Source organism: Pristis pectinata, chromosome 10 (assembly GCF_009764475.1).
Source record: "Pristis pectinata isolate sPriPec2 chromosome 10, sPriPec2.1.pri, whole genome shotgun sequence".
NCBI lineage: Eukaryota > Metazoa > Chordata > Chondrichthyes > Rhinopristiformes > Pristidae > Pristis > Pristis pectinata.
Window position 1 is genome coordinate 9,294,538 of NC_067414.1, and position 25,081 is coordinate 9,319,618.

The 25,081-nt window shown below is 42.6% G+C and overlaps 1 protein-coding gene across 2 annotated transcripts in view; it reads left to right on the forward strand.

Moving 5' to 3' along the window:
- fzd3a (frizzled class receptor 3a) overlaps positions 1 to 22,281 on the forward strand; it is a 61,028-nt gene extending 38,747 nt beyond the window's left edge. For both annotated transcript variants that reach the window (XM_052024385.1, XM_052024386.1), the window contains exons 4-8: positions 5,681 to 5,877; positions 8,222 to 9,239; positions 11,741 to 11,889; positions 13,781 to 14,011; positions 17,420 to 22,281. In XM_052024385.1, coding sequence (XP_051880345.1) covers positions 5,681 to 5,877; positions 8,222 to 9,239; positions 11,741 to 11,889; positions 13,781 to 14,011; positions 17,420 to 17,630 — 1,806 coding nt within the window. In that variant the 3' untranslated portion in view covers positions 17,631 to 22,281. The remainder of the gene's footprint in view (positions 1 to 5,680; positions 5,878 to 8,221; positions 9,240 to 11,740; positions 11,890 to 13,780; positions 14,012 to 17,419) is intronic.
- Positions 22,282 to 25,081: the final 2,800 nt, after the last annotated feature.

A 25,081-nucleotide genomic window follows, 5' to 3' on the forward strand; every position in this document is an offset into this window, starting at 1 on the left:
CAGTAGGTTCACTGCTTGTGGTTTGCCAATTATTTACTGCCATAGGGTTGGAGGATGTCATGGGTTAAAATAGCTGATATTAAGAGTGTAATTTATCTTTTGTTCAGGATTGCAGTTGTCAAAAACGATTAATAATTTGGTTAATTCTACTGAGTGGTATTGGTTTATTATTGTCACTTGTACTGAAGTACAGTGAAAAGCTTGTCTTACAAACCGATCGTCCAGGTCAATTCATTACACAGTGCAGTTACATTGAGTTAGTACAGAGGGCATTGATGTAGTACAGGTGAAAACAATAACAGTACACAGTAAAGTGTCACAGCTACAGAGAGAGTGCAATGCAATGAGGTGCAAGGTCACAACAAGGTAGATTGTGAGGTCATAGCCCATCTCATTGTATAAGGGAACTGTTCAATAGTCTTATCACAGTGGGGTAGAAGCTGTCCCTAAGTCTGGTGGTACGTGCCCTCAGCCTCCTGTATCTTCTACCTGATGGAAGAGGAGGGAAGAGAGAATGTCCTGGTTGGGTGGGGTCTTTGATTATGCTGGCTGCTTCACCAAGACAGTGAGAGGTAAAGACAGAGTCCAAGGAGGGGAGGCTGGTGTCCGTGATGCACTGGGCTGTGCCCACAACTCTCTGCAGCTTCTTGCAGTCCTGGGCAGAGCAGTTGCCATACCAAGCTTTGTACGTCCAGATAGGATGCTTTCTATGGTGCATCGGTAAAAGTTGGTGAGAGTCAAAGGGGACAAACCAAATTTCTTTAGCCTCCTGAGGAAGTAGAGGCGCTGGTGAGCTTTCTTGGCTGTGACATCTATGTGATTTGACCAGGACAGGCTGTTGGCAATGTTCACTCCCAGGAACTTGAAGCTCTCAACCCTCTCAACCTCAGCACCATTGATGTAGACAGGTGCATGTACACCGCCCCCTTTCCTGAAGTCAATGACCAGCTCTTTAGTTTTGTTGACATTGAGGGAAAGGTTGTTGTCATGACACCATTCCACTAAGCTCTCTATCTCCTTCCTGTACTCCGACTCATCGCTGTTTGAGATACGACCTACAACAGTGGTATCATCTGCAACCTCGTAGATGGAGTTAGAGCAGAATCTGGCCATACAATCATGAGTGCATAGGGAGTAGAGTAGAGGGTTGAGGACGCAGCCTTGTGGGGCACCAGTGTTGAGAATAATTGTGCCGGAGGTGTTGAGTCCTAGGTCTCGGAGTTTGGTGACAAGCTTGCTTGGAATTATTGTATTGAACGCAGAGCTGTAGTCAATAAACAATAGTCTAATGTATGTGCCTTGACTGTCCAGATGCTCCAGAGCTGAGTGTAGGGCCAGGGAGATGGCATCCACTGTAGACCTGTTTCGCCGATAGGCAAATTGCAATGGGTCCAGATTGTCTGGTAGGCTGGAGTTGATGTGTGCCATGACCAACCTCTCAAAGCACTTCATGATGGTGGATGTCAGAGCCACTGGTTGGTAGTCATTGAGGCATGTTACCTTGCTTTTCTTTGGTACTGGGATGATAGTGGTCTCCTTAAAACAGGAGGGAACCTGAGATTGAAGCAGGGAGAGGTTGAATATGTCCGCAAATACTTCTGCCGGCTGATCAGCACAAGGTCTGAGCACATGGCCCGGGACACCATCTGGGCCAGGTGCTTTCCTCGTGTTCACTCTGTGGAAGACTGATCTTACATCCTCCACTGTGATCACGGGTTCAGCTGTGTTGGTGGCTGTCAGGGTGGATGGTGACAATCCACTTCCCTTTTGTTCAAAACGCACATAGAATGCATTAAGTTCATCAGGAAGGGATGTGCTGCTGTTAGCTATGCAGCCCGACTTCGTCTTGTAGCCTGTTATGGCATGTGTATTGTGCTTGAGTACATCTTGTGTAGTTGTGTTAACATTTCAGTATTCACGTCTTCATTACTAGAATGTTTTGAGAATTACACCTTCAGTGGGGCCTCTTGGAAATCAATTCTGTTCACTTCTGTGTAAAGAAGGCATTCTGTTTAAATGCAGCATAAGTTCCATAACTGTCTGATGCCCTTTTACCTGTGGCATACAGCATCACTCTCCCAACTCTGAGGAAAATCTTCACTATCGTTACCTTTTAATGTTTTGGGTTGTTTCGTTTTTATTGGATTAATTGCAGATAATTGGGTACTGGAGTTGAGTGGCACACTAATAAAGCTGGTGCCTCATAGCTCTAGTGACCCCAGTTCAATCCTGACCTTTGCTGTCTGTGTGGACTCTGCACGTTTTCCCTGTGATTGCCTGGGTTTCCCTTGGGTTGTCTGGCTTCCTCCCAAACACCAAAAATGTGTAGGTTGCTAGGTTAATTGACCATTGTAAATTGCCCCCGGTGTGCAGGTGGATTGGGTCAGGGAGTCATTGATGGGAATGTGGGGGAGAATAACTTGCAAGGAAAGTTGATAGGCCTGCTCTATGAGCAGGCATAGACTTGATCGGTCAAAATACCCTCTTGTGTGGTAAACATAACTTAATTTTCTTTGTACAGAGGATAGAATCAAAGATTCAGTCTGGTTTTGAGGAGTGGAAAGTGGTTGTGAGAAATATTTTAATCTGAGGTGACCAAGGCAATTCTGGACTAGGCTCTACTGCATGGATTTAACCCATGTGCACTTGGCTACACCCTCTTCCTCATTTTCCCCCTGCCCCTCCCTGATCCTTTCTTGTCTTTAGCCCTCTCCCTCGGTATCTCCCCATCTCTGTCTCCACTCTCCACTGATTTGCTTCTATTTCCCCTACTCCCTTGATCCTTATCCCTCTCAGCTCCTTCCCCTCCACTCACCCCTTTCCTTCCTCCATCTCTAGCTGCCAGCCACTCTTGGCTGAGGCAGCCCTGACCAGATATAATATGGACAGAATTTGTGATCTGTTTCTATAGCCAATTAACAGTGAACAGTGACCTGGGTTATGTCAACTAGAATTAAGTCTTGAGTCTCCCAATCTTTCTTTCATTGCTTTATCATTGCTTTCTTGATATTTTATCAAGAAGCCACTTTGAAATTTCTTGCTCACTCTCATTCAGTAGCATCAAAATGCTTAGTGTTTTCCATGGTGTAATATGTATTGTGAAACAGCGCAGCCTCTGCTGCTGCCAGTCCCTGGATATCCTGCCTACTAAATATTCTGAAACACTAATTAGGTGTATCTATTTTGGCTCGGTAGTCCTATGATCCAATTGTTTATTTCTATTTAAATTGCTTCCTCTTGACTGGCTGAAGTACATATTCTTTGTAATCTGTTTATGCCCAAGAGATGTAAATGATCCGGAAAAGCAAACTTGATATTTAATTCACTATATCATCGATCTTCATGGAGAGATTAGTTTAGAAATATATAGTCAAATCAAAAAGTGCAGCTTGCTGACTAGATTTAAAATAGGTTTGACGGTTTTGTGCAATGGGCATGTTGAACTGGCAGCAGCTTCGGACAAAAGTAATGATCATATCTTGAGTATAGGTTAGGCTGATTCTTCTGACGGTCTTTCACTTTTTTATTGGCACATCTTCCCTCACACAGCCTCCATGGGTGCTCCCAATCCCCAGAAACACTATTTTTGCCTTGATAATGCACCTATCCCCCAACTACCTTCACTGTTGCCATTCCCTTGATTCCTACTTGTTTAATGTTTAGTAACATGTTCCAGAGATTTAATGGCATTTGTGCAAAGGGTTGAGGAATTGTAAGCATGAGTCAATTGCCTCCATTTTTATCTAGGCTTATTCCCTTGGTATTTTGCACCATAGCTGACATCGCACTCTACTTGCAGTATTATTTTAGTGCAAGCTTTTCAGCTTGAAAAAAGGTGATTAATTCGAACTTATTCTACCGTTCCTTAAGAACGTGGTTGAATCCTCTACCTTGGCTTTTTCTCACCTATCCCTGTTTGCTTGACAAACTTGTACTCCAAAGATTGATCTTCATGTTGAATAAACACAACAGCTGAACATCTATAGCCGTGTTGGAGATGCACAGTCTTCTGAATGAAGTAATTTCTCCTTGCCTTGGAAGTAAATGACAAGTTCTTGAAACTGTGCTTCCCTATTTTAAAGCCTTGTATCTCTCCAAGTCAATTGAAGAAATCATCTCTCATTCTAAATTCCAGAATATATCAATCCATTAGACTCATTTTCTTGTGCAGTACTTACTCTTGTCCAAGGAATCAATCGAGTGAATTCTTGAACTGCCATGTCTATCCCTCATTTAAGGACACTAAAACTTGATATGATAGTGGTTGCATCAAAGCCCCAAACTGTTGTATTTAGATGTCTGTGCACAAAGGCCAATACACTGTTCACCTTCCCAATGCTTGCTGTACCTTTTTTATGCTAACTTTCCATGTCTCATGTACAAGAAAACCCCTGCTAATGTCTATTTTCCCTCTAATTTTCCACTTTAAGAAATATTCTCCTCTTGCCAAACCGAATCTCTTATCTCCCACAAAAAACAAACTGCTGGAGGAATAGGGAAGCAGTCTATTAGCTTTTAAATGGTTATGGAAAAAGGTAAGATAGGTTGAGAAATTAAAGTCCTAAATTGGGGCAAATTTTGATGGCCTTAGACAAGAACAGCAAAGGTTGATTGGAAGAGGCTGTTTGCTGGTAGGGACATCTAGCAAGTGGGAGGCTTTTAAAAGTGAGATTGGGGGAGTTCAAGGCCAGCATGTTCCTGTTAGAGCAAAGGGCAAGGCAGGCAGGATTAGGGAAACCTGGTTCACAAAGGATATTGAGGTTTTCATCAGGAAAAAGGAAGCATATGTCGAGTATAGGCAGGTGGGATCAAGCAAATCCCTCGGAGCAAAAAGGATGTGGGAGGGGAATCAGGAGGGCAAAGTGAAATACTTTGTATTGGTCACTGTACCACAATATAGACTTGCTAGATTAATGCCCGGAATGAGAGGTTTGTGTTGTGAACAGAAATTGTATTATGTGTTCTCTGGAGTTTAGAAGATGGATGGTGATCTCATTGAAGTGTACATAATTCTTTGCGGGATTGAGTGGATAGATGTGGAGGTTGGAGAATCTCAGCAAAATGAGTCATCTACTTGGGACTGAATGGCTTGAAATTTCTTTGCTTAAAGATTGAAAATCTTAGGAGTTCTCTACCCTAAAGGGCTAAAGAATACTCAGTTGATAAATGTGTTGAGTGGTGAATCAGCACTGTCAAAGAATGGCAGAACAGGCTTAATGACTTATTCTGCTTGTATCTTGAATGTTCTTGGTTTAAAAGAAAATGTTTTTACTAATTTTGACAAATTTAACATTGTTATTGGTTTGCATGCTTCAGGTGTCAAAGCTAGCAATCTCAATTTGAAATATAGCCTGCAGAAAAATGATTTCACCATTGGCACAATGACCATGCTTGTTCAATATAAAACATTTTCAATTTGCAATAAATTGGAAGAAATATAATTGGAGAATGTGAGAAGGAATTGATCTTAAATGACTTGGGAAATTTTTTTTCCAGTCAAAGATCTTGAATTGGATTATATCATCATGTGAATCTATTGGATAAATCATATGACAGTAAAACTGATATAAATTTGGTTGTCTTTGAACCTGGTGTGGTGTGCTACTGAATTCTGCTGTATTATGTTCTCCAAACAAAATACTGTAATTTTATACATCCTATCGTTCTTTTTCTCTTTCAGCCATTCCACCCTCTTGTAAACTTGGAATGTTCCCAAGACCTTCAGCCATTCCTTTGCGCAATGTATGCCCCAATTTGCACTGAATATGGGCGTATTACTTTGCCATGCCGTAAGCTGTGTCAGCGTGCTTATGTGGAGTGTCATAAGCTAATGGAAATGTTTGGAGTTACGTGGCCAGAAGAGATGGAGTGTGTAAAGTAAGAAAAGTTTTAATCCTCCTGAACCAAAATAAAAAAAAGAATCGCAACATTGGAAATGTGACAGAAAATGTTGGAGATGCCCAGTGGGTCAGTCAACTTCTGAGATGGAAGGAGGAAATGTAAAGGATCTTGCCCCAAAACATTTGCCCTTTTTCTGACCTACGGGTTTTTACGGAGGTTTCTGTTTACTTCAGGTTTTCATTGTTTTAGTTTGCTTGGCAATTATCAAGGTCTCTTGAGATTTCCACTTTTCATTTCAGATGCTGTCAGATCCACTGACCCTGTTAGCTTGACATTTGTTTAAGGGGAAAAAAGCACCTTTTTATAACTACCATTAAATTAGATCCTTGCTATAAATGTTGTGCAACCATATGAATTAGGAGCAGGAGTAGTCCACATTGCCCCTCAAGACAACAGTTGGGCATTCAAAAGATCATGGCTGATTTGATTGTAACCTGAAATCTATGTTCTCATCTAACCCCAGCTAACTTTCTACACCCTGTGCTTATCAAGAATCAATGCATCTCTGCCCATGCAAAGACTTTCTACCACTATTGAGGAAGGAGTTCCAAAGACTCGCTGCTCTGAGAGCAAAACATTTAACCTCTTCTCTCTCAAATGAGTAAACCCTTTTTTTTGCTCAATAGTGACCTCCTCGTTCTAGATTATCCCACAAGAGGAAATATCCTTTGAGTTCACCCTGTCATACTCTTTAAGATCAATTTTTATTAATCAAGTCCCTTCTTGCTCTTCTGAACTCTGGCAGATACAAGCCTATTCAGCCTATCTCCATCTCATCCATTCCAGATGCCAATCATCCGGTTAATCCCTCAACTGCTAATTCATTTATCTTAAATGTGGATATAGTCTAAACAGTTGACAAGCAAAATGCAGTTGCTGGAAACCTTAACTCAGCAGGTCAGGCAGCATCTGTGGAAAGACACAGTTCACACTTCAGGCTGAAAACCCTCTCTCAGTATTGGAGGAGAGAGAGGTTAGTTTTAAGTAGCAGAGAAGGTGGGGGAGGGGATGGATAGGATACACAGAATGGGTGAAGCCAACATTGCTGTGGGGACAAGTTGTAGAGGTCATCTACATGAAAGATTGAACTGCAGGACTGTTGGACAGGCTATGCTAATGGTAAGAGGGAAAGCTAAGCCAATATAACAGATGGATGGTCAGTTCTGATGCAGGCAGAAATAGTTATCTGATATTTCACATTGCAAGTCTAATACATGGGCTGATCTGTACTGTGCCCTAAAGGTTAAGACCGGGCAGTTAGAACATAGAAAACCTACAGCACAATTCAGGCCCTTTGGCCCACAAAGCTGTGCTGAACATGTCCCTACCTTAGAAATGACTAGGCTTACCCATAGCCCTCTTTTTCTAAGCTCAATATACCTATCCAAAAGTCTCTTAAAAGACCTTATCGTATCCACCTCCTCCACCGTTGCCGGCAGCCCATTCCACGCACTCACGTGTTAAGAATAACCAAAAAGGGCAGAATCACTTTTCTCTCCACTGTAACAGCTCAAATAACATTGAAATAGGGATTGAAAAAAAATTGTCTTTTAACTGAGTCACAGTGAAGAGGGAAAGAAATGACTACACATCTTTCTGGTAAGCTGGATAGAAACACAGAATTACCATTCTTCTGGTTGTTATGTGATCATGGTATTTTGGACTAATTGCAACAATCTGTCTCAACCATTAAGCTACAAAAGACATGAAGTCAGCAAAGTTCCAGTGCCAAATTATTTTGGGAGGCATGGGTCCAAAGCCTGCCTAGCATGCCTTCTGCCTGTCTTGCCTGCCCTCTGCTAATTCTCAAAGTTTGAACCAAAGACCATTTCCTGCAATTTGAAAATTGGCAGAGCAGGGAAGTGGGCCTTCACTCCCAAACAGGCTGCTGATGCAATGAGGAGAGAATCTAGCCTAACAGTGTGGAGGAGGCAGGGTGAGGGGAAGAAATGGGGAAGGTGTCTTGCATTTACTAAGAGATTCAACTTGCAAGTTAAGTAGTGGGCCAAATGTGTCCTGTAGAACACAGACCAATCAGTTAATGATGAAGCCACCAGTTAGGGAGGTCATGCTTGTACTACGAAGTAGATTGACAGCGATGGAGATGGAAGTTGCCTCTGATTCAATATATACATGACTGTTCAGACCTCTTGTAACCCTTGGGTTCTCCCAGCTTATTACCATTCCTAAATGCACATAATTTTGTTAATTTTAGCCAATATACCTCCAAATGGAATTTTTTAAAAGCAGAAATCAATGCATTTGGTGGGAATTAGATGTTATATACAAATTGAATGTTGTCTTTTTTTATGCTCCACAGATTCCCAGATTGTGATGAAGGCTATCCACGCCAGGCTGACTCTGTTTCAGATGGTGACCCCACAGAGGACGCACCAATGGCTGTACAGAGAGACTATGGCTTCTGGTGCCCAAGGGAATTGAAAATCAATCCAGAGCTTGGCTATTCCTTCCTGGGGGTCACCGATTGTTCACCCCCTTGCCCTAATATGTATTTTAGACGTGAAGAGCTTTCCTTTGCCAGGTACTTCATTGGGGTGATATCCATTGTCTGCCTGTCTGCCACACTCTTCACTTTCCTCACATTCCTCATCGATGTAAAACGATTCCGCTATCCGGAGCGCCCCATCATCTTTTATGCAGTCTGTTACATGATGGTTTCCTTGGTGTTTTTTATCGGCTTCCTCCTTGAGGACACAGTTGCCTGCAACAGAAATGATCCTTCGGTTTACAAAGCATCCACAGTAACACAAGGCTCCCACAATAAGGCATGCACTATGCTGTTTATGGTACTGTACTTCTTCACAATGGCTGGGTCCGTGTGGTGGGTCATCCTTACTATAACGTGGTTTTTAGCTGCCGTTCCCAAATGGGGCAGTGAGGCAATAGAGAAGAAAGCCCTCCTGTTTCATGCGAGTGCCTGGGGGATCCCAGGAACACTCACCATCGTCCTCCTTGCTATGAACAAAATCGAAGGGGACAACATCAGTGGTGTTTGCTTTGTTGGACTGTACAATGTTGATGCACTGCGATATTTTGTTCTGGCTCCATTGTGCCTCTACGTGGTGGTGGGGGTTTCCTTGTTACTGGCAGGTATAATATCATTGAACCGGGTGCGGATTGAAATTCCATTGGAGAAAGAGAACCAGGACAAGTTGGTGAAGTTCATGATCCGTATTGGTGTGTTCAGCGTTCTCTACCTCGTCCCACTCCTTATCGTAATTGGATGCTATTTCTACGAGCAAGCATTCCGTACTGTTTGGGAGACGACGTGGATTCAGGAACGGTGTCGTGAATACCACATTCCCTGCCCTTACCAGGTAGGCACTTAAGGCATTTAACAAAGTCCTGTTTTTCCAACCCCCCCCCCCTCCCAAAGGCAGATTGATCAAGAAAGTTAAAGCCTGAAGGATCAAAGGGAAAGTGTCAGGTTGGATTAAAAATTGGCTCAGTGACAGAAAGCAAAGATTAACAGTCAGCAGGAATGTTAGTGACAAATTGTATGCAGTGGAGTTCCACAGGACTCATTCTTGAGTGTTGCTTTTTGTGGAATATATAAATGATTTAAACTTAAAAACCATAGTTAAGAGATTTGCTGATGATACCAATACAAGTAGCATGCTTGATGGTGAGGAGGAAAATTCTAAGCTACACATAGTTATCAATGAACTAGTTATGTGGGCAAAAAAAGATGTAAATAGAATTCAGTCCATCAAACTGAGGGCTAATGCATTTGGGGAGGACAAAAAAGGTAAGGGAATACATGATGTATGACAGGATAATAAGAAGTGCAGAGGAACAGCTGACTCCTGGAGTGTATGTCCACACCTCCCGGAAGAGAGCAGAAGAGATCGGTAGAAGTGATTAAAGAGGCATAAGGAATAATTACCTTCATTGAATGAGGCACAATGTACTAGAGCAGGAAGGTCATGCTGGAACAGCATAGAACAAAAGGCCATAGCTAGAGTGCAGTTACTGCTTAGGTTACCACACTACAAAGAAGACTTGTGAAGATGTTGCCAGGGCTGGAGGGAGCAGAGGGGATGTCTAAGATAAGGTGCAGACCCAAGTTGTCAAGATATTCCCTCTTCTCTCCACCCTCTTTTTTTCCCCCCTTGAAATCTTGATTTCTTCCATCTTCTTGTAGACTGTCTTGCATTTCCTAAGATAGATGGCAGTTGGATTACTTAAGCTCAAAGTTATGCAGACACTTCAGGATATGTTGTAGTTTCAAAGGATTCGTCTACTTAAGTTTCAGGAGCAGCTGACTCCAGTGCAGCGTACTGTGAGGCCTGAACAGTTGAAATGATCAAACAATTCTGTAGTGAAATGTTTTACAATGGTAGGTCCAAGTTGAGTAAGTCTTCATAAAACAGCACTGATTTGATAGCAGACTACAGTAATTCCACTGTCAGAGCAGTAATTGCCTCTGGCAATGAGGAAAAGCCTAAAAATGTAATTCTCTGCAGTTAACAGCACTTTTCATTGATTGTACAACTCAATAATGCAACAACACAACTGCTTTCAGTATTTTTGCTGTTCTTTGGCATGGAGTCAGAAAATTTATGACACAGGAGGAGGCCATTCAGCCCATGTCCTTGCTAAAATAAAGCCACCTGATCTATCCCCACTCAGTACCAGGTCCAAAGTCTTGCAGACTACAGGTCTCCAAGTAAACATCCAAGTACTTGTGTGAGGTGTTGCATTTTGGAAGGACAAATCAAGGTAGGGCACTGAGGAGTGCGGAGGAACAAAGGGATCTGGGAGTTCAGATACATAATTCCCTGAAAGTGGCGTCACATGTAGACAGGGTTGTAAAGAAGGCTTTTGGCATCCTGGCATTCATAAATCAAAGTATTGAGTATAGGAGTTGAGATGTTATAGTAAGGTTGTATAAGTCACTGGTGAGGCCAAATTTGGAGAATTGTGTGCAGTTCTGGTCACCTAACTATAGGAAGGATATCAGTAAGATTGAAAGAGTGCAGAGCAGATTTACTAGAATGTTGCCGGGTCTTCAGGAGTTGAGTTACAGGGAAAGATTGAACAGGTTAGGACTTTATTCCTTGGAGCGTAGAAGAATGAGGGGAGATTTGATAGAGGTTTACAAAATTATGAGGGGTATAGACAAAGTAAATGCGAGCAGGCTCTTTCCACCTAGATTAGGAGAGATAAGTGCAAGAGGACATGGCTTTAGGGTGAAAGGGGAAAGGTTTAGGGGGAACTTCACTCAGTGGTTGGAGTATGGAACAGGCTGCCATCTGTTGTAGTAAATGCAGGCTCACTCTTGAGTTTTAAGAATAAATTGGATAGCTACATGGACGGGAGAGGTCTGGAGGGTTATTGACTGGGTGCAGGTAAATGGGACCAGCGGAATAACGTTTTGGCACAGACTAGAAGGGCCGAATGGCCTGTTTTCTGTGCTGTAGTATTCTGTGGTTCTACTTAAATGTGAGGAAGATTTCTACCTCTACCACTTTTTCATACAATCAGTCCCAGACTCCTACCCATCTCTGGTTGGGGTAAAAAGTTCTCATCTCCCCTCTAATCCTACCATTTACTTCGAATCTATACCCCCTGGTTTTTGAACCTCTGTTAAGGGAAATAGCCCCTACTGTTTATCCACCTGGGCCCCTTATAATTTTATACACCTCAGCTGAGCCTCCCCTCAGCCCCAGAACAGAGTTGCAGCCTCACCAGTAATATGATCAAAACTTTATGCAGCACCCAGTGCCCTGTACAGTTCTAGCATCACTTCCTGGTTTTTTATTGTATGTTGTGGCTAAAAAGGAAAACATCCTGCTGAATTGTTCTCTCTCTCAAGGTGACACAAGTGAGCCGCCCTGATCTTATACTCTTCCTGATGAAGTACCTGATGGCGCTGGTGGTCGGGATCCCATCTGTGTTCTGGGTTGGCAGCAAGAAGACCTGTTTTGAATGGGCCAGCTTCTTCCATGGGCGCAAGAAGAAAGAGTGAGTTTGCTCCTGTCATAAGTCATCCTTTTTATCATCTAAGGAAATGCAGCATCAGAGACGAGCTGCAAGCATGTCTTTGTGTGTCAAATGGGAAAACTGGGGAGGGTGCTAGGTAGGTTGATATTTTATTCTTTACTTGGCAGAAAGCCAGCTCCTGTTCATGGTTGGCCAAGTCTCAGCCTTGCTCCAATTGCACTTTGTGGGAGCACCATGTGTGCTTGTGAGTGCCGTGTCTATTGCAGCCCCTTAGTGGCTCCAAAAAAAAATCACCATTGTCCGTGCAGATCTTCCACTGTGCAGAACAATGTTGGCCTAGGTTTCTGTTCAGTGGGACTTGAATCCACAAACTCCTGACACAGATGATAGAACTAATTAAGGTGCTGGTAATACCCACTTTTTTTTTAATGCGCTTTGCCATGTTCCTTATGACAATGAATGAGACCATTTGGCCCATTGAGTTGGTCAGTTCAGAGACCAATCCCATTTACTAATTTCCTCTGTACCCTATTCCCACATTTCCATCAGTTCTACCACCCACCTACACAAAAGGCAATTTGCAGAGCGTCCAGTTAACCTACCAACCACATCTTTGGGATGTGGAAGAAACTGGAGAACTCAGAGGAAATCCACGGATCACGGGGATAATGTGCAAACTCCACATGGCACCATCAGTCAGGATTGAACCTGGGTTGCTGGAGCTGTAAGGCAGCAGCCCAACAAGCTACATCACTGTACTGCTTGCACACTTGGGTTATCCCTGATCAGGAATGTAACACACACAATAAAATGTTGTCCATTAACACTATGGAAGTCAATTTATGAATCCTCCACTATCACTGAAGCAGCTAATAATGGAAATGGAGCCACACTCAGTCACTTGAGTTACTTAACGAGGTCTTAGATTTGACATTTACTCACATCGATTGGGCAACTGGAGCAGGGCTGAAACAACTCCAGCTGCCTGTTAACCAAGTCAAGAACCAGGTGAGGTGAGCTCAAAAACTTCCAGTCTCTTCTGTTCTTGACCCCATTTTGCAGTAAGGTACTGATGAACTAACGTACAGTGAAATTTTATACCTTTCAACACATTTTATAAGAGCTCCAATGAAGCAACTTCCTCCAAATTGCCATTAGTCCTTGGTCACTCCCAAACAAAGACGTGCTAGCCCTGAATTTAACCAGCAAGCTGTTCAGAGATGGAAAGTAGGAGTTCCAAAGATTCACAGCCTTGGGTTACCAGATCGCAAGAAATTAAGACAGAGTGGGTAGAGATTCAGTTTGGGGTGGGGTAGAGGACAAGGCAGAGTGTAAGGAGAATAGGTGAATAGGTATGGCTCAACATGAGTTAATGTTAACTTGTTCAAAATGTTCCAGCATTCTTAGCCTGCACCAAGAAGCAAGTTCACTCTGCAGGAGAAGTTTTGAAAATGTGACCAGGAGGACCCTGTTCTGAGCCTCACAGATTTCATCATTCAGTCTGATCCAGGCTGCAATTTAAATAACTTTGCATATACCAAGTTCCCCACAGATAACAACAATCTTACTGATTTTGAACATTTCTATCAACTACCTTTAGCATCAGCAAATTGTTCCAGTTTTCCAGACCCCTTGTGTAAAGAAGAGTTCTCTCCAGGATGACTTGGTTCTAATTAGCATTGTGATCAATTTTCCTGGGGAATCTGCACTACCCTTTCCAAGACTAGTATGTCTAATAGTAAAGCTCCTTGTTGTTAAATCTATGAAAGTTACCTGGACTTTGAAAGCCTGTAGAGGTCAAAATCAGGAGGGGGAGTGGGAAATGTTCATTGAAGTTCTTTTGGGCATATCAGGAGTTGGAATGCTGTTCTTCTTTAACTGGATTCCAAGTTCTAGTCTTTTTCATTTTCAGTTCTGTGAATGAGAGCCGCCAAGTTTTGCAGGAACCGGAGTTCGCGCAGTCTCTGCTAAGAGATCCAAACACCCCTATCATCCGCAAATCTCGAGGCACTTCCACCCAAGGAACATCCACTCATGCCTCCTCCCAGCAGCTGGCCATGGATGATCAGAGGAGCAAAGCTGGCAGTGTCCACAGTAAGCTCAGCAGTTACCACGGCAGCCTTCACAGGTCAAGGGAAGGCAGGTGAGTTGATCTGCAGAAACTCCATAGCTGACTAGAGAATCAGATTACCATTTGGAATTTTAAGGCTGGATTATCCTGTTGTATAAATGATGTTGGGTTTCACATTGTTGGAACTATTCAGTAGTACTGTTTAATATTTCGTATTCAGATATAAAGTTTGCTAGGGGAGGGGTCAGAAGGGCAGGCTGTGTTGTGAATGGGTTAATTTCTTACACAAAGAACTCAGATATACATGTTTTTTAAGGAAGCTTCTCAATTACAGAAGGAACAAAGCTGTGAATTTCAACAAAAAAGTTTTTTTAATGCTTAGCTTTAAATTTTTTCCACAGATAAGTACAGGTATTTGGTATTGGTTTATTATTGTCACTTGTACCGAGGTACAGTGAAAAACTTGTCTTACAAACCGATCGTACAGGTCAATTCATTACACAGTGCAGTTACATTGAGTTAGTACAGAATGCATTGATGTAGTACAGGTAAAAACAATAACAGTACAGAGTAAAGTGTCACAGCTACAGAGAAAGTGCAGTGCAATAAGGTGCAAGGTCACAACAAGGTAGATCGTGAGGTCGAGGTCATACTCCACCTCATTGTATAAATCAATAGTCTTATCACTGTGGGGTAGAAGCTGTCCTTAAGTCTGGTGGTATGTGCCCTCAGGCTCCTGTATCTTCTACCCGATAGAAGAGAGAATGTCCCTGGTGGGTGGGGTCTTTGATTGTGCTGGCTGCTACACCAAGACAATGAGAGGTAAAGACAGAGCCCAAGGAGGGGAGACTGGTGTCCGTAATGCGCTGGGCTGTGTCTACAACTCTCTGCAGCTTCTTGCGGTCTTGGGCAGGGCAGTTGCCATACCAAGCTGTGATACATCCTGATAGGATGCTTTCTATGGTGCATCGGTAAAAGTCGGTGAGAGTCAAAGGGGCCAAACCAAATTTCTTTAGCCTCCTGAGGAAGTAGAGGCGCTGGTGAGCTTTCTTGGCCATTGCATCCATGTGGTTTGTCCAGGACAGGTTGCTGGTGATGTTCACTCCCAGGAACTTGAAGCTGTCAACCCTCTCGACCTCAGCACCATTGATGTAGACAGGTGCATATACACCACCCCCTTTCCTGAAGTCAATGACCAGCTCTTTTGTTGACATTGAGGGAAAGGTTGTTGTCATGACACCATTCCACTAAGCTCTCTATCTCCTTCCTGTACTCCGACTCATCACTGAGATACGGCCTACAACGGTGGTATCATCTGCAAACTTGTAGATGGAGTTAGAGCAGAATCTGGCCGCAGTCATGAGTGTATAGGGAGTAGAGTAGAGGGCTGAGGACGCAGCCTTATGGGGCACCAGTGTTGAGAATAATCGTGCCAGAGGAATTGCTGCCTATCCTCACTGATTGCGGTCTGTTTGTTAGAAAGTCAGGGGTCCAGTTACAGAGGGAGATGTTGAGTCCTAGGTCTCGGAGTTTAGTGACAAGCTTGCTTGGTATTATTGTAAAGGCAGAGCTGTAGTCAATTTACTGTTAAAGGGATCATAGATGTGAGGGTAAAAGTGTGCAGAATCGTGATAAGTATGCCATTTAATCTTAATGCACATTGCAAGATACCAGAACTAAATTTATACCCATTGTGAAAGATTGAGATTCTGTCCTTTTGAGACATGAAAATGAAGGGTTATTTGATAAGGTCATTAAGTTTTGAGGTGGTAGGATAGACACAAGGTATTTCCACTTTCACCACAAGGAGCTATAAATATGATAGTTACTAATAAATGCAAATGAGAAGTGAAACCGATGAACTGATAACAAGAAGAGTTCAGGTGATTAGTGAAGAGGCTAGATAAACACAAGGGAGAGAATAATAGTACAACATGTTCTGGGGTTAGCTGAAGGGTGGAAGGACAAAATGTCCTGTTTCTGGACAGTAATAACTAAGCAAATGTGGTTACTCATTCCACTTAAGTCCAAGTTCAGCAAGGCAGAACATTGCGTAATGTTCAGATGGGATTGTTAATCGCATTTGTTTTTAATAGTGTAACCTGTTTCTAAAGTTGCTATACTTGCTGCATCTATTAGAAATAATGGTTGAGAGAGAGATTCCAGAATTGATTGGTAGACTAGCCAATAAGGCAGCATTGTTAGTAAGACCTAAACAGTGAGCAGGAGACAGACTACAGTAAGGTAAAAGGGTCCTCCCATGATACAGACTGCATTTGAAATAGTGAAACATCATACTTGGAGTCTTCTCAACCTTGCCCGTACTTAACCTGCCTGTTGGCTGAGGTGCTTCTCTCCCCCAGGGAGCAGTTCATCAGATCAGGAAGCCTGTTCCTCATGTCAGCTGAGTTCTGCAGGTACATGTCCCTTGTGCTCAACCATCCACCCTCCCCATCTCAATGCTTATTCAGTTTATCCAGCTGCCCCTGCTTGAATGGGCCACAAAATATGTTGTGCATGGGCTACACAAGGCTGGTTCATAACTTCCCATCTAGAGGAATTGCCCATAGAACTTGGCTTGATGCTTGTTGACCAGCAGTAGAGATTAGAAACAATGTTGGAAGAACTCAGCAGGTCAAGCAGCATCTGTGGATGCAAAAGGTGTAGGTCAACTTTTCAGGTCAGAACTCTGCACCAGGACCGGGAGGGAAGAGGAAAGATTGCCAGTATGTAGCAGTACAGAGGGGGATGGGATAGAGGCTGGGTGGAACCTGAAGGGGAGGGGATGGTGGGCAGGTGGGGAGAGGGGGAGATGGGAAAGGTGAACAAAGGGAGAAGACAACAAGGTAGGTGGGTGAGTGTTGTGGAAGGAGACCACTGGGGTGTGGGTCCAGGTTTTTTGTTCCAGATTCCAGCATCTGCAGTCTCTTTTGTCTAGCAGTAGAGATTAGATGTGTTTGGGAGAGGAAGCTGAAGAAATATTGAAGGACAATATTAATTCAAATTTATTTAATCATTTAAAAAAAATCAACTTTTACATCATGATGTATCGATGCAGAGCCCAAGGCCACGACCCTGCCAAAGAGGCAAGAGCCTAAACCTTTGTAGGATTACTTTGTAAATAATTATTGATACCTAGTTTGTACACTAACATTCTTAAGATTGTGAAAAGGAATAAATTGCTGAAGCCTAAGGACAGTATCAGCCAGAGCTGGGAAGTTTAGTCTTCATTTACACTGGCTTTATTTCTGTCTTCTGTACCTCTAATCAGTCATGCCGGCTTTGAGTTTCCACCATCAGTGCTCCAAAAATAGTTTAGCATTGGGTAACATTCATCAAATGCACTTTTAAGATCCGGTGGGTGCTGCTGACCTGAGCTCTATCTCCATCCAATTCTGGTTACAAACGTGTGAACTGACCAGCTGACTATATGATACAAAGGAAACAGCTGATATGTGTTGCTTAATGTTGTTTCACCAGATACACACCCTGCAGCTTCAGAGCTCTGGATGAGCGGTTGGTTCATGGTAGTCTGCCAAGGCTCAATGATCAGTCCCAGCAGAGCAGCCTGCATCGCCTGAATGACCAGTCCCGACATAGCAGCATCAGAGATCTCACTAACCCAGCAACGCACATCACCCATGGCACCAGTATGAACCGGGTCATTGAGGAAGACTGCACAAGTGCCTAATCCTCACCTCAGCATCAAAGGCAAAGCAAAGGGGCCTCTACGGTTTTTAAAAAATCGATAAAACTGGAACCTGAAAGATCGGCAACTAAACACAAGGCGATTTAAATGGCTGCTAGCAAGTACAGAATACAATCATCTTTGGAGAAACTAGTTTGGAAGCATCACAACTGTTGTAAACTTAAAAGGGAAGATTACAAGCTGTTGGACTTGGCTATTATTCTCAACATTGTTGTCGGGTCCATAACAATCAAAGAAAGCTCTGTTTTTATAGCCTTTAAATATGCAGAAGGTGATTGTAAAGACATTGACCAATATCCCATCACGGGAGCAAAAAGGGTAAATGTTCGGATTTTTTTGTTGATAGCAGAATTGAAAAGACAATAGCATGTCTGTTAGTTTTCAAGGTACACTTCTCAAGCAGTTTGAATCCTATTGTTGAGAACGGGACTTGTCTGAAAGATCAAATCTTGTAATAAAGTGTAGAAATATGTTGCGTTTACTTGAAATAAGGTTGGTTTAGGGAAGGAGCTAGTGCAAGGTCTGTAGCCACTATTCCTGTCAGGACATTGCAATGCTACCTCATGGCTTCCTGACTGAAATCTTTTGGACAGAAGATGTCATTCAGCTGTTTGGGCTAATTTATTAGTCACTGCATTATTCTGTTGATTAAATCATGCAATGCACTTGATGGGTGTTGGGCAAGTTGGTTTGTGAACTGATGTGCGTATTTAGATTAGGAGCATGATGCTAGTGCAACAAGGGGTGATGACTTGTAATATCATAATTACATTGATGTGCAGGTTGGTTACTTGTGAAGCACAATGGGGTTCCAGTAATCCATAGTAATACTTGAGACTTGATGGATCTGTTGGCCACCACCATTCTCGAAGCTCGGCTTTAAAAGAACATCTGGATGAGTGGATTCCACTCCTGCTGGGATCTTCACTTCCACTGGTTAGCAGCAACTTTGGGTTCATTCATTTTACAACCAAAAAATTCCCTTGTTGATATTTTATTAATGTCTATTCAAACAAAGTTTAATTTTCTATTGCAGTTCATCTGGAATGAACTCAGACAAGGTTTTAAAAAGTAAATACTGTTTAAAGCCTTGCAATCTTCTCTCCTGTTGACCGTTTAACTGAGCCACAGTCCACATAGGTGCTTTCAAACATTTGCCAGTATTTTCACAAAGGTGTTAGCTATAAAATCAAATTCTGCACCAATTCAGACCAGGTGTCATGATAGCTCAGTGACAGCTCTCCTATTTCTAGCTCTGAAAGTTTAAGCCCAGTTAAAGCTGGAATTTCATTGCTGATACTGAGGACTGCTGCCTTGGTAGCAGTTGCACCTTTTGCATGAGACACCAGTCCAAAGCCGTATTTGCTTTCTCAGCTGGGCAGAAAAATACTCTCGTTTAAAATTCTGGCCAATACTTGGCCTCCTCAAACTGATTTTCTAGTAATTATCATATTGCTGTGTGCAAATTGGTTGTTGCAGTTCCTACATTGCAACAGTGACTACCATTTTGGGAATATTTATTATATTTTGTGGCACTGAGGTTGTGGAAGGCATCATAGATATGCAAGTTTCTTTCCAGGTAGACTAATGGTCTTAATTTCAAAAGTGTGGTTAATCTACCCGCATTGTAATGACCAAAAAGTATTTCACCAGGATGTGAGACTATCGCTTGTTTGTGATCTGGCCCAGATACTGGTATTTCTTGCATCTGTAATTCCTCCATATTTCTGATGGGTGAATTAACCTTGGATGATTTGAGGCTTTGTTCATAGCACATTTAGAAGAGAGCCCCAGTTATAGTCAGCTTTACCCAGTTCAAATGGAACAAATTGCATCTTCAGATAATGATGCAGAATAAAGAGCACTTCATTTGAAACAAGAGGTCTCTTAACAGTTTTGGCATTCTTCATTCTTCTTCCCTTCTGCTTTATCTCTAGAATTACTGCCTCTTTGCAGCTTATTTGAAATCCAAATTCCATAGTTCATGGATTTCCCAACAGAATCTTCTCCATTTCATCTACTCCTGTGCTTTCTCCTCCCAATCAAAGCAAGGGTGGAGGTTCTGCCCTACCAGCCTCTATATTCAATGAATAATATTGTGTAACCTCCACCTTCAACTTCATCTTCCCCTCCAGTTTGGCACTACAAAGGAACTTATCCCTCTGACTCCCTAGTTTGCTTTTCCTCCCACACCAAGCACTCTTCATGGCACTTTCCCATTAAACTGCAGGAGATGCAGCACCTGCCCTTTACATCATCCTGTACTGTCATCCAGGAATCCAAACTGTCTTCCTAGGAGAAGCAACAATTTGCATGCACTTCCACTTGAGAGTATTGCCATCAGTGCTCACAGCAGTCTCACCTACTTTGGAGAGACTGAACACCTCAATTAAATTCCAGCTGAATGAACTTCTCGTCACCTGTTGCTTTAATTTGACATCCCATCCATCTCTGCCCTGTCTTTGCCCTCCTATGCTTTTCCAATGTAAGCTCAGGGAACAGCTCTTCCATCTTCCAGGTGGCACATGCAGCCCTCTGGATTTGATATTGAATTCAGCAGTTTCAGTTAACCAGCCTTCCCTGTTTGTGGCAGAACTGGGCAATTCTGATGCAAAATCATCCACCTGAAATACTAATTCAGTTTTTCTCTCTTCATAGATGTTCCATGGTCTGCACTCTTTTATTTCTGATCTCCAGCAACAAATATATCACAGTACTAGCACATTATTTTGTGTTTTTTTTCTTTCTCTAATAGTCATTGATCTCTTAATTAAATGTCACCACTCCTTCCCCTCTCTGCAAATTAAAATACACTTGTTTCTTTCACCTGTGTATGTTCTGTCAAAGGGTTTTTAACCTGTAATATTAGCTTTGTTTTTCTCCCTCTACACAAGCTGCCTGACCTGCTGAGTATGGGTATGCACACTGTTGTTTTGAGCTGAACTCAAAACAACATTCATCAATTTTAGAAACATAGAAAACCTACAGCACAATTCAGGCCCTTCGGCCCACAAAGCTGTGTCGAACATCTCCCTGCTCTAGAAATTATTAGGCTTACCCATAGCCCTCTATTTTATTCAGCTCCATGTACATATCTAACAGTCTCTTGAAAGACCCTATCATATCTGCCTCCACCACTGTTTCCAGCAGCCCATTCCACGCACTCACCACTCTCTGAGTAAAAAAACTTACCCCTGACATCTCCTCCATATCTACTCCCCAGCACCTTAAACCCGTGTCCTCTTGTGGCCACCATTTCAGCCCTGGGGAAAAGCCTCTGACTCTTTAAGGTCGCTGTGGAGATCTGATTTCTCCTGTGGTGGCATGGCTGAATATCAACATTTTTATTTCCTTAGTAACATTGAGTTCAATGTAAATGTTTCTTTCACTGCTTCACAAGGACAGTTCCTTCCTTTCACAAGTTAGCACTGCTCATTTATTACCACTGTGGTCACAATCTTTACTCAGGCAATGAGGTCTTTGCTTTCATGACCAATAAAGCTGTCCATATATTTAAATGTGTTGCTGATCATTCTCATCCAAGACAGACACAATATGCAGCAATCCTTCATTCTTCAACCTAGTGTCTCCGATCCCAACTTTTGTTTTATTGACCCTTTCTTAACCCCGAAGGTAAGGCTTAAACGGGATCCTAACAAATCAAGGCTTGATATTTAAATTAAGACTTGTAAACACAAAGTACAAAAATTCAATATTTCTCAATTTCAGGATTTCAAAAGGGAATAATCAAAAGAACTTTTTAAAAAAAAACAGTTGAACAGGTACATGGATAGGAAAGGTTTAGATGGATATGGGCCAAACACAGGCAAATGGTACTAGTTTAGATGAGCATCTTGGTCAGCATGGATGAGTTGGGCTGAAGGGCCTGTTTCCAGGCTGTGTGACTCTGACTCATTAGAAAAATTGTTTCTTTCTTGTAATAATTTAAATTTCTGATCAAGCTTTAATGGCAACACTAGAATTGATTGATATTGAGCTCTGAAATGTGCTGTATTACTCAGTGTCATTTGGTGAACTAATTAGATATTGATTTGGGGTGAAAACAATGGCTGTGATTAACTAATTGTGCCATGCTTAAGTCTTCAACACTCCCTTGGAAACCAATGAGCATTTGTGCTACATCTGCCCTGATCATCCTGTGAAGTTGAATCAACAATGGAGAGGAACTACATTTTATCAAGTTTGTAATGTGTGCACATCTTCCTCCACATTGCACATTGGGAACAGTTGTGACAACCTACATACCTGGCTGCAACAATCTAGACACTGGTGGGCCAACATGAAGTGCAGCCACCAGCATCTTGCCAGCAGAGACAGCAACTGAAAGCCTATTCCAGGTGTGGGTTGCTAGTGCTGGTTGTGTTGGGTTGTTGAACGGTATTTCATCTGTCATAAGCATCCTGTGCTTGAAAAGGGCATTACCTGAGATGCTGTTCAAAATAAAATGGCAAAGGAAAGAGAAATTATTAACTTGCACTCACCCCATTAAGAGCCTGTTTGTTTATTATAGAATTGTGGCTGGATGTATAGTTTGGTAAAACAAAATTCTTTCCCTCCCAGGTTTAGCACTTTAATTGAGTGTATAGCTGTTGTGCAGTAGTTGTAAATTAGATTTTTTTTTAGAGAGCAGTAGATTTTTAATAAAATAATGAAATGCTTTCCCTGTGTTTGTGGTTTTATTTAAGTTCATTATTTTCTTGGATCAGTTTTCAATCTTGTATACTTGCTGTCAGTCATCCTTCAGGATCTGGGTGTGACGGGCAAGGGCAGCATTTGTTGCCTATCTCTAACTTGCTTTGAACTGAGTGCTTTTACAGGCCATTTCAAAGGTGTTTTAAGAGTCAATCACATTTAGTGGTCAGGGGTCCACTAGAGGCCAGACTGAGTAAGGGTGGCAGATTGTTTTTCTAGGGGGATTAAAAAAACATGAGTCAGCCTGATTTATTTTTAATGACAATCCAATATTTTTGTAGTCATTATTAGTTTCTATTTTAATTGCAAATTGATTAAATTCCACAGCTGCCATGGTAAGATTTAAACTCTGGTCTACAATATCTGGATTACTAGTCTGGTAATTTCTGTCACCACAGGTACCTGGTGCTTTAAAGTTATCAGTGTATAATTGGTTAACCTCTGTGTCAGACTTAACAGGTGCCAATAAGTAATGCCACGTAATGTAATTTGCAATTTATATGCAACTGTTACTTTAAATTTCTGCCTCACTGCAGAAGGTACTGAAACCTTCAACGTTCTTCCCTGATATTTGTGCTTAAATCAAGTCATTTGGCTTTCCATCTGTTGTCTGTATTTTGGTGTTAGCCCAATTTTTTTCTAGGCCAAACAGACAGACAGTCTTGTATTGCAGTTTCCAGTGCACAGAGTAACTTTTAACTCAGTTCTTCCCAGCAGAACTTTGAATCCTGCAGCATACAGTTCAGTCCATTGAGCAAGTTGGGTCAATAGTGCAACCTTGCCTTGCCACTCACGGTTTTTCGGCATGTCCCCAATGGCTCTCATCAATTTTTACAGATGCATCATAGAAAGCATCCTATCCAGATGCATCACAGCTTGGTATGGCAACTGCTCTGCACAAGGCTGCAATAAATTGCAAAGAGTTTTCAATGCAGCACTGTCCATCACAAAAACCAGTCTCCCCTCCATTGACTCTGTCTACACTTCCTGCTGCCTCTGGAAAGTAGTCAAGATGATCAAGGAACCCTCCCACCCTGGTCACTTTCTCTTCTACCCCTGCCCCCCTGCCCCCCCCCCCCCAAATTGGGCTGAAGATACAAAAGGTTGAGAATGTGCACCACCAGGCTGAAGGGCAGTTTCTATCCTGCCATTACCAGATTCTTGAACGGACCTCTTGTACACTAAAGATGAATTCTTGATCTTTCAATCAACCTCGTTGCTGCCCTTGCCCTATGTTTGTCTGCCTACATTGCACTTTTTCTGTAACTGTCACACTATTCTACATACTGTTTTTTCTTTTTACTGCCTCGATGTACTTGTGTATGGAATTATCTGTGTGGATGGCACACAAAAGCGTTTCACTGTATCACATATGACAGTAAACCAATTATCAATTAACCATTTTGAGGATTTCTGATCCATGTCAAAGCATCTTGTCATTGGTTGGATTCACAATCTTTTGTTGTGATCCTCCAATTGTGAGCAGCAGCCACAGGATGTGGTGACGGATGGAGACAAAGGCAGCCTAAATCTACCGTAAGCCACCCAGTGACTGCGCTAATCCCCCTACACAGTCTGTGAGAGAGATGCAATCAATCATGGAAGGTCTGGATCTGAAACCCTAGTCTGTCCAATCTTTCTTCGTAAGAGGACCTGCTCATTCTAGTTATCAGACTAGTAGCTCTTAGAACATAGAACAATTACAGCACAATTCAGGCCCTTCAGCCCACAAAGCCGTGCTGAACATGTCCCTACCCTAGAAATTACTAGGCTTACCCATAGCCCTCTATTTTTCTTCAGCTCCATGTACCTATCCAACGGTCTCTTGAAAGACCCTATCGTATCCGCCTCCACCACCGTTTCCGGCAGCCCATTCCACGCACTCACCACTGTCTGAGTAAAAAACTTACCCCTGACATCTCCTCTATACCTACTCCCCAGCACCTTAAACCTATGTCCTCTTGAGGCCACCATTTCAGCCCTGGGGAAAAGCCTCTGACTACCTGATGAATACCTCTCATCATCTTGTATACCTCTATCAGGTTCCCCCCTTCATCCTCCGTCGCTCCAAGGAGAAAAGGCCGAGTTCCCTCAACGTGCTTTCATAAGGCATGCTCCGCATTCCAGGCAGCATCCTTGTAAATCTCCTCTGCACCCTTTCTATGGCTTCCATATCCTTCCTGTAGTGAGGTGACCAGAACTGAGCACAGTACTCCAAGTGGGGTCTGACCAGGGATATGTTCAGCAACCATTCCAGTCCCTGAGCCATCCAAGTCTCCGTAATGGCCACCACAGCATAGCTCCAAGTATTGATCCAAGCTCTAAGCTCATCCGCCTTGTCCACAGTACTCCTTGTGGTAAAATAGACACATCTCAAACCTGTCTGAGCACGTCCCTTCTCTATCACCTGCCTATCATACCTACTACTAGCTTTCTCTATTTGAGAGCCAAACACCTCTTCCCCAGTCTCTCCAGTTCGGATCCCACCCCCAACAATTCTAGTTTAAACTCTCCCCAGTAGCCTTAGCAAACCTCCCTGCCAGGATATTGGTCCCCCTGGGATTCAAGTGCAACCCATCCTCTTTGAACAGGTCATACCTGCCCCAAAAGTGACCCCAATAATCCAGAAATCTGAATCCCTGCTCCTTACTCCAATCCCTCAGCTATGCATTTAACGTCCTCTTCATTCTGTTTCTATACCCACTGTCACTTAGCACAGG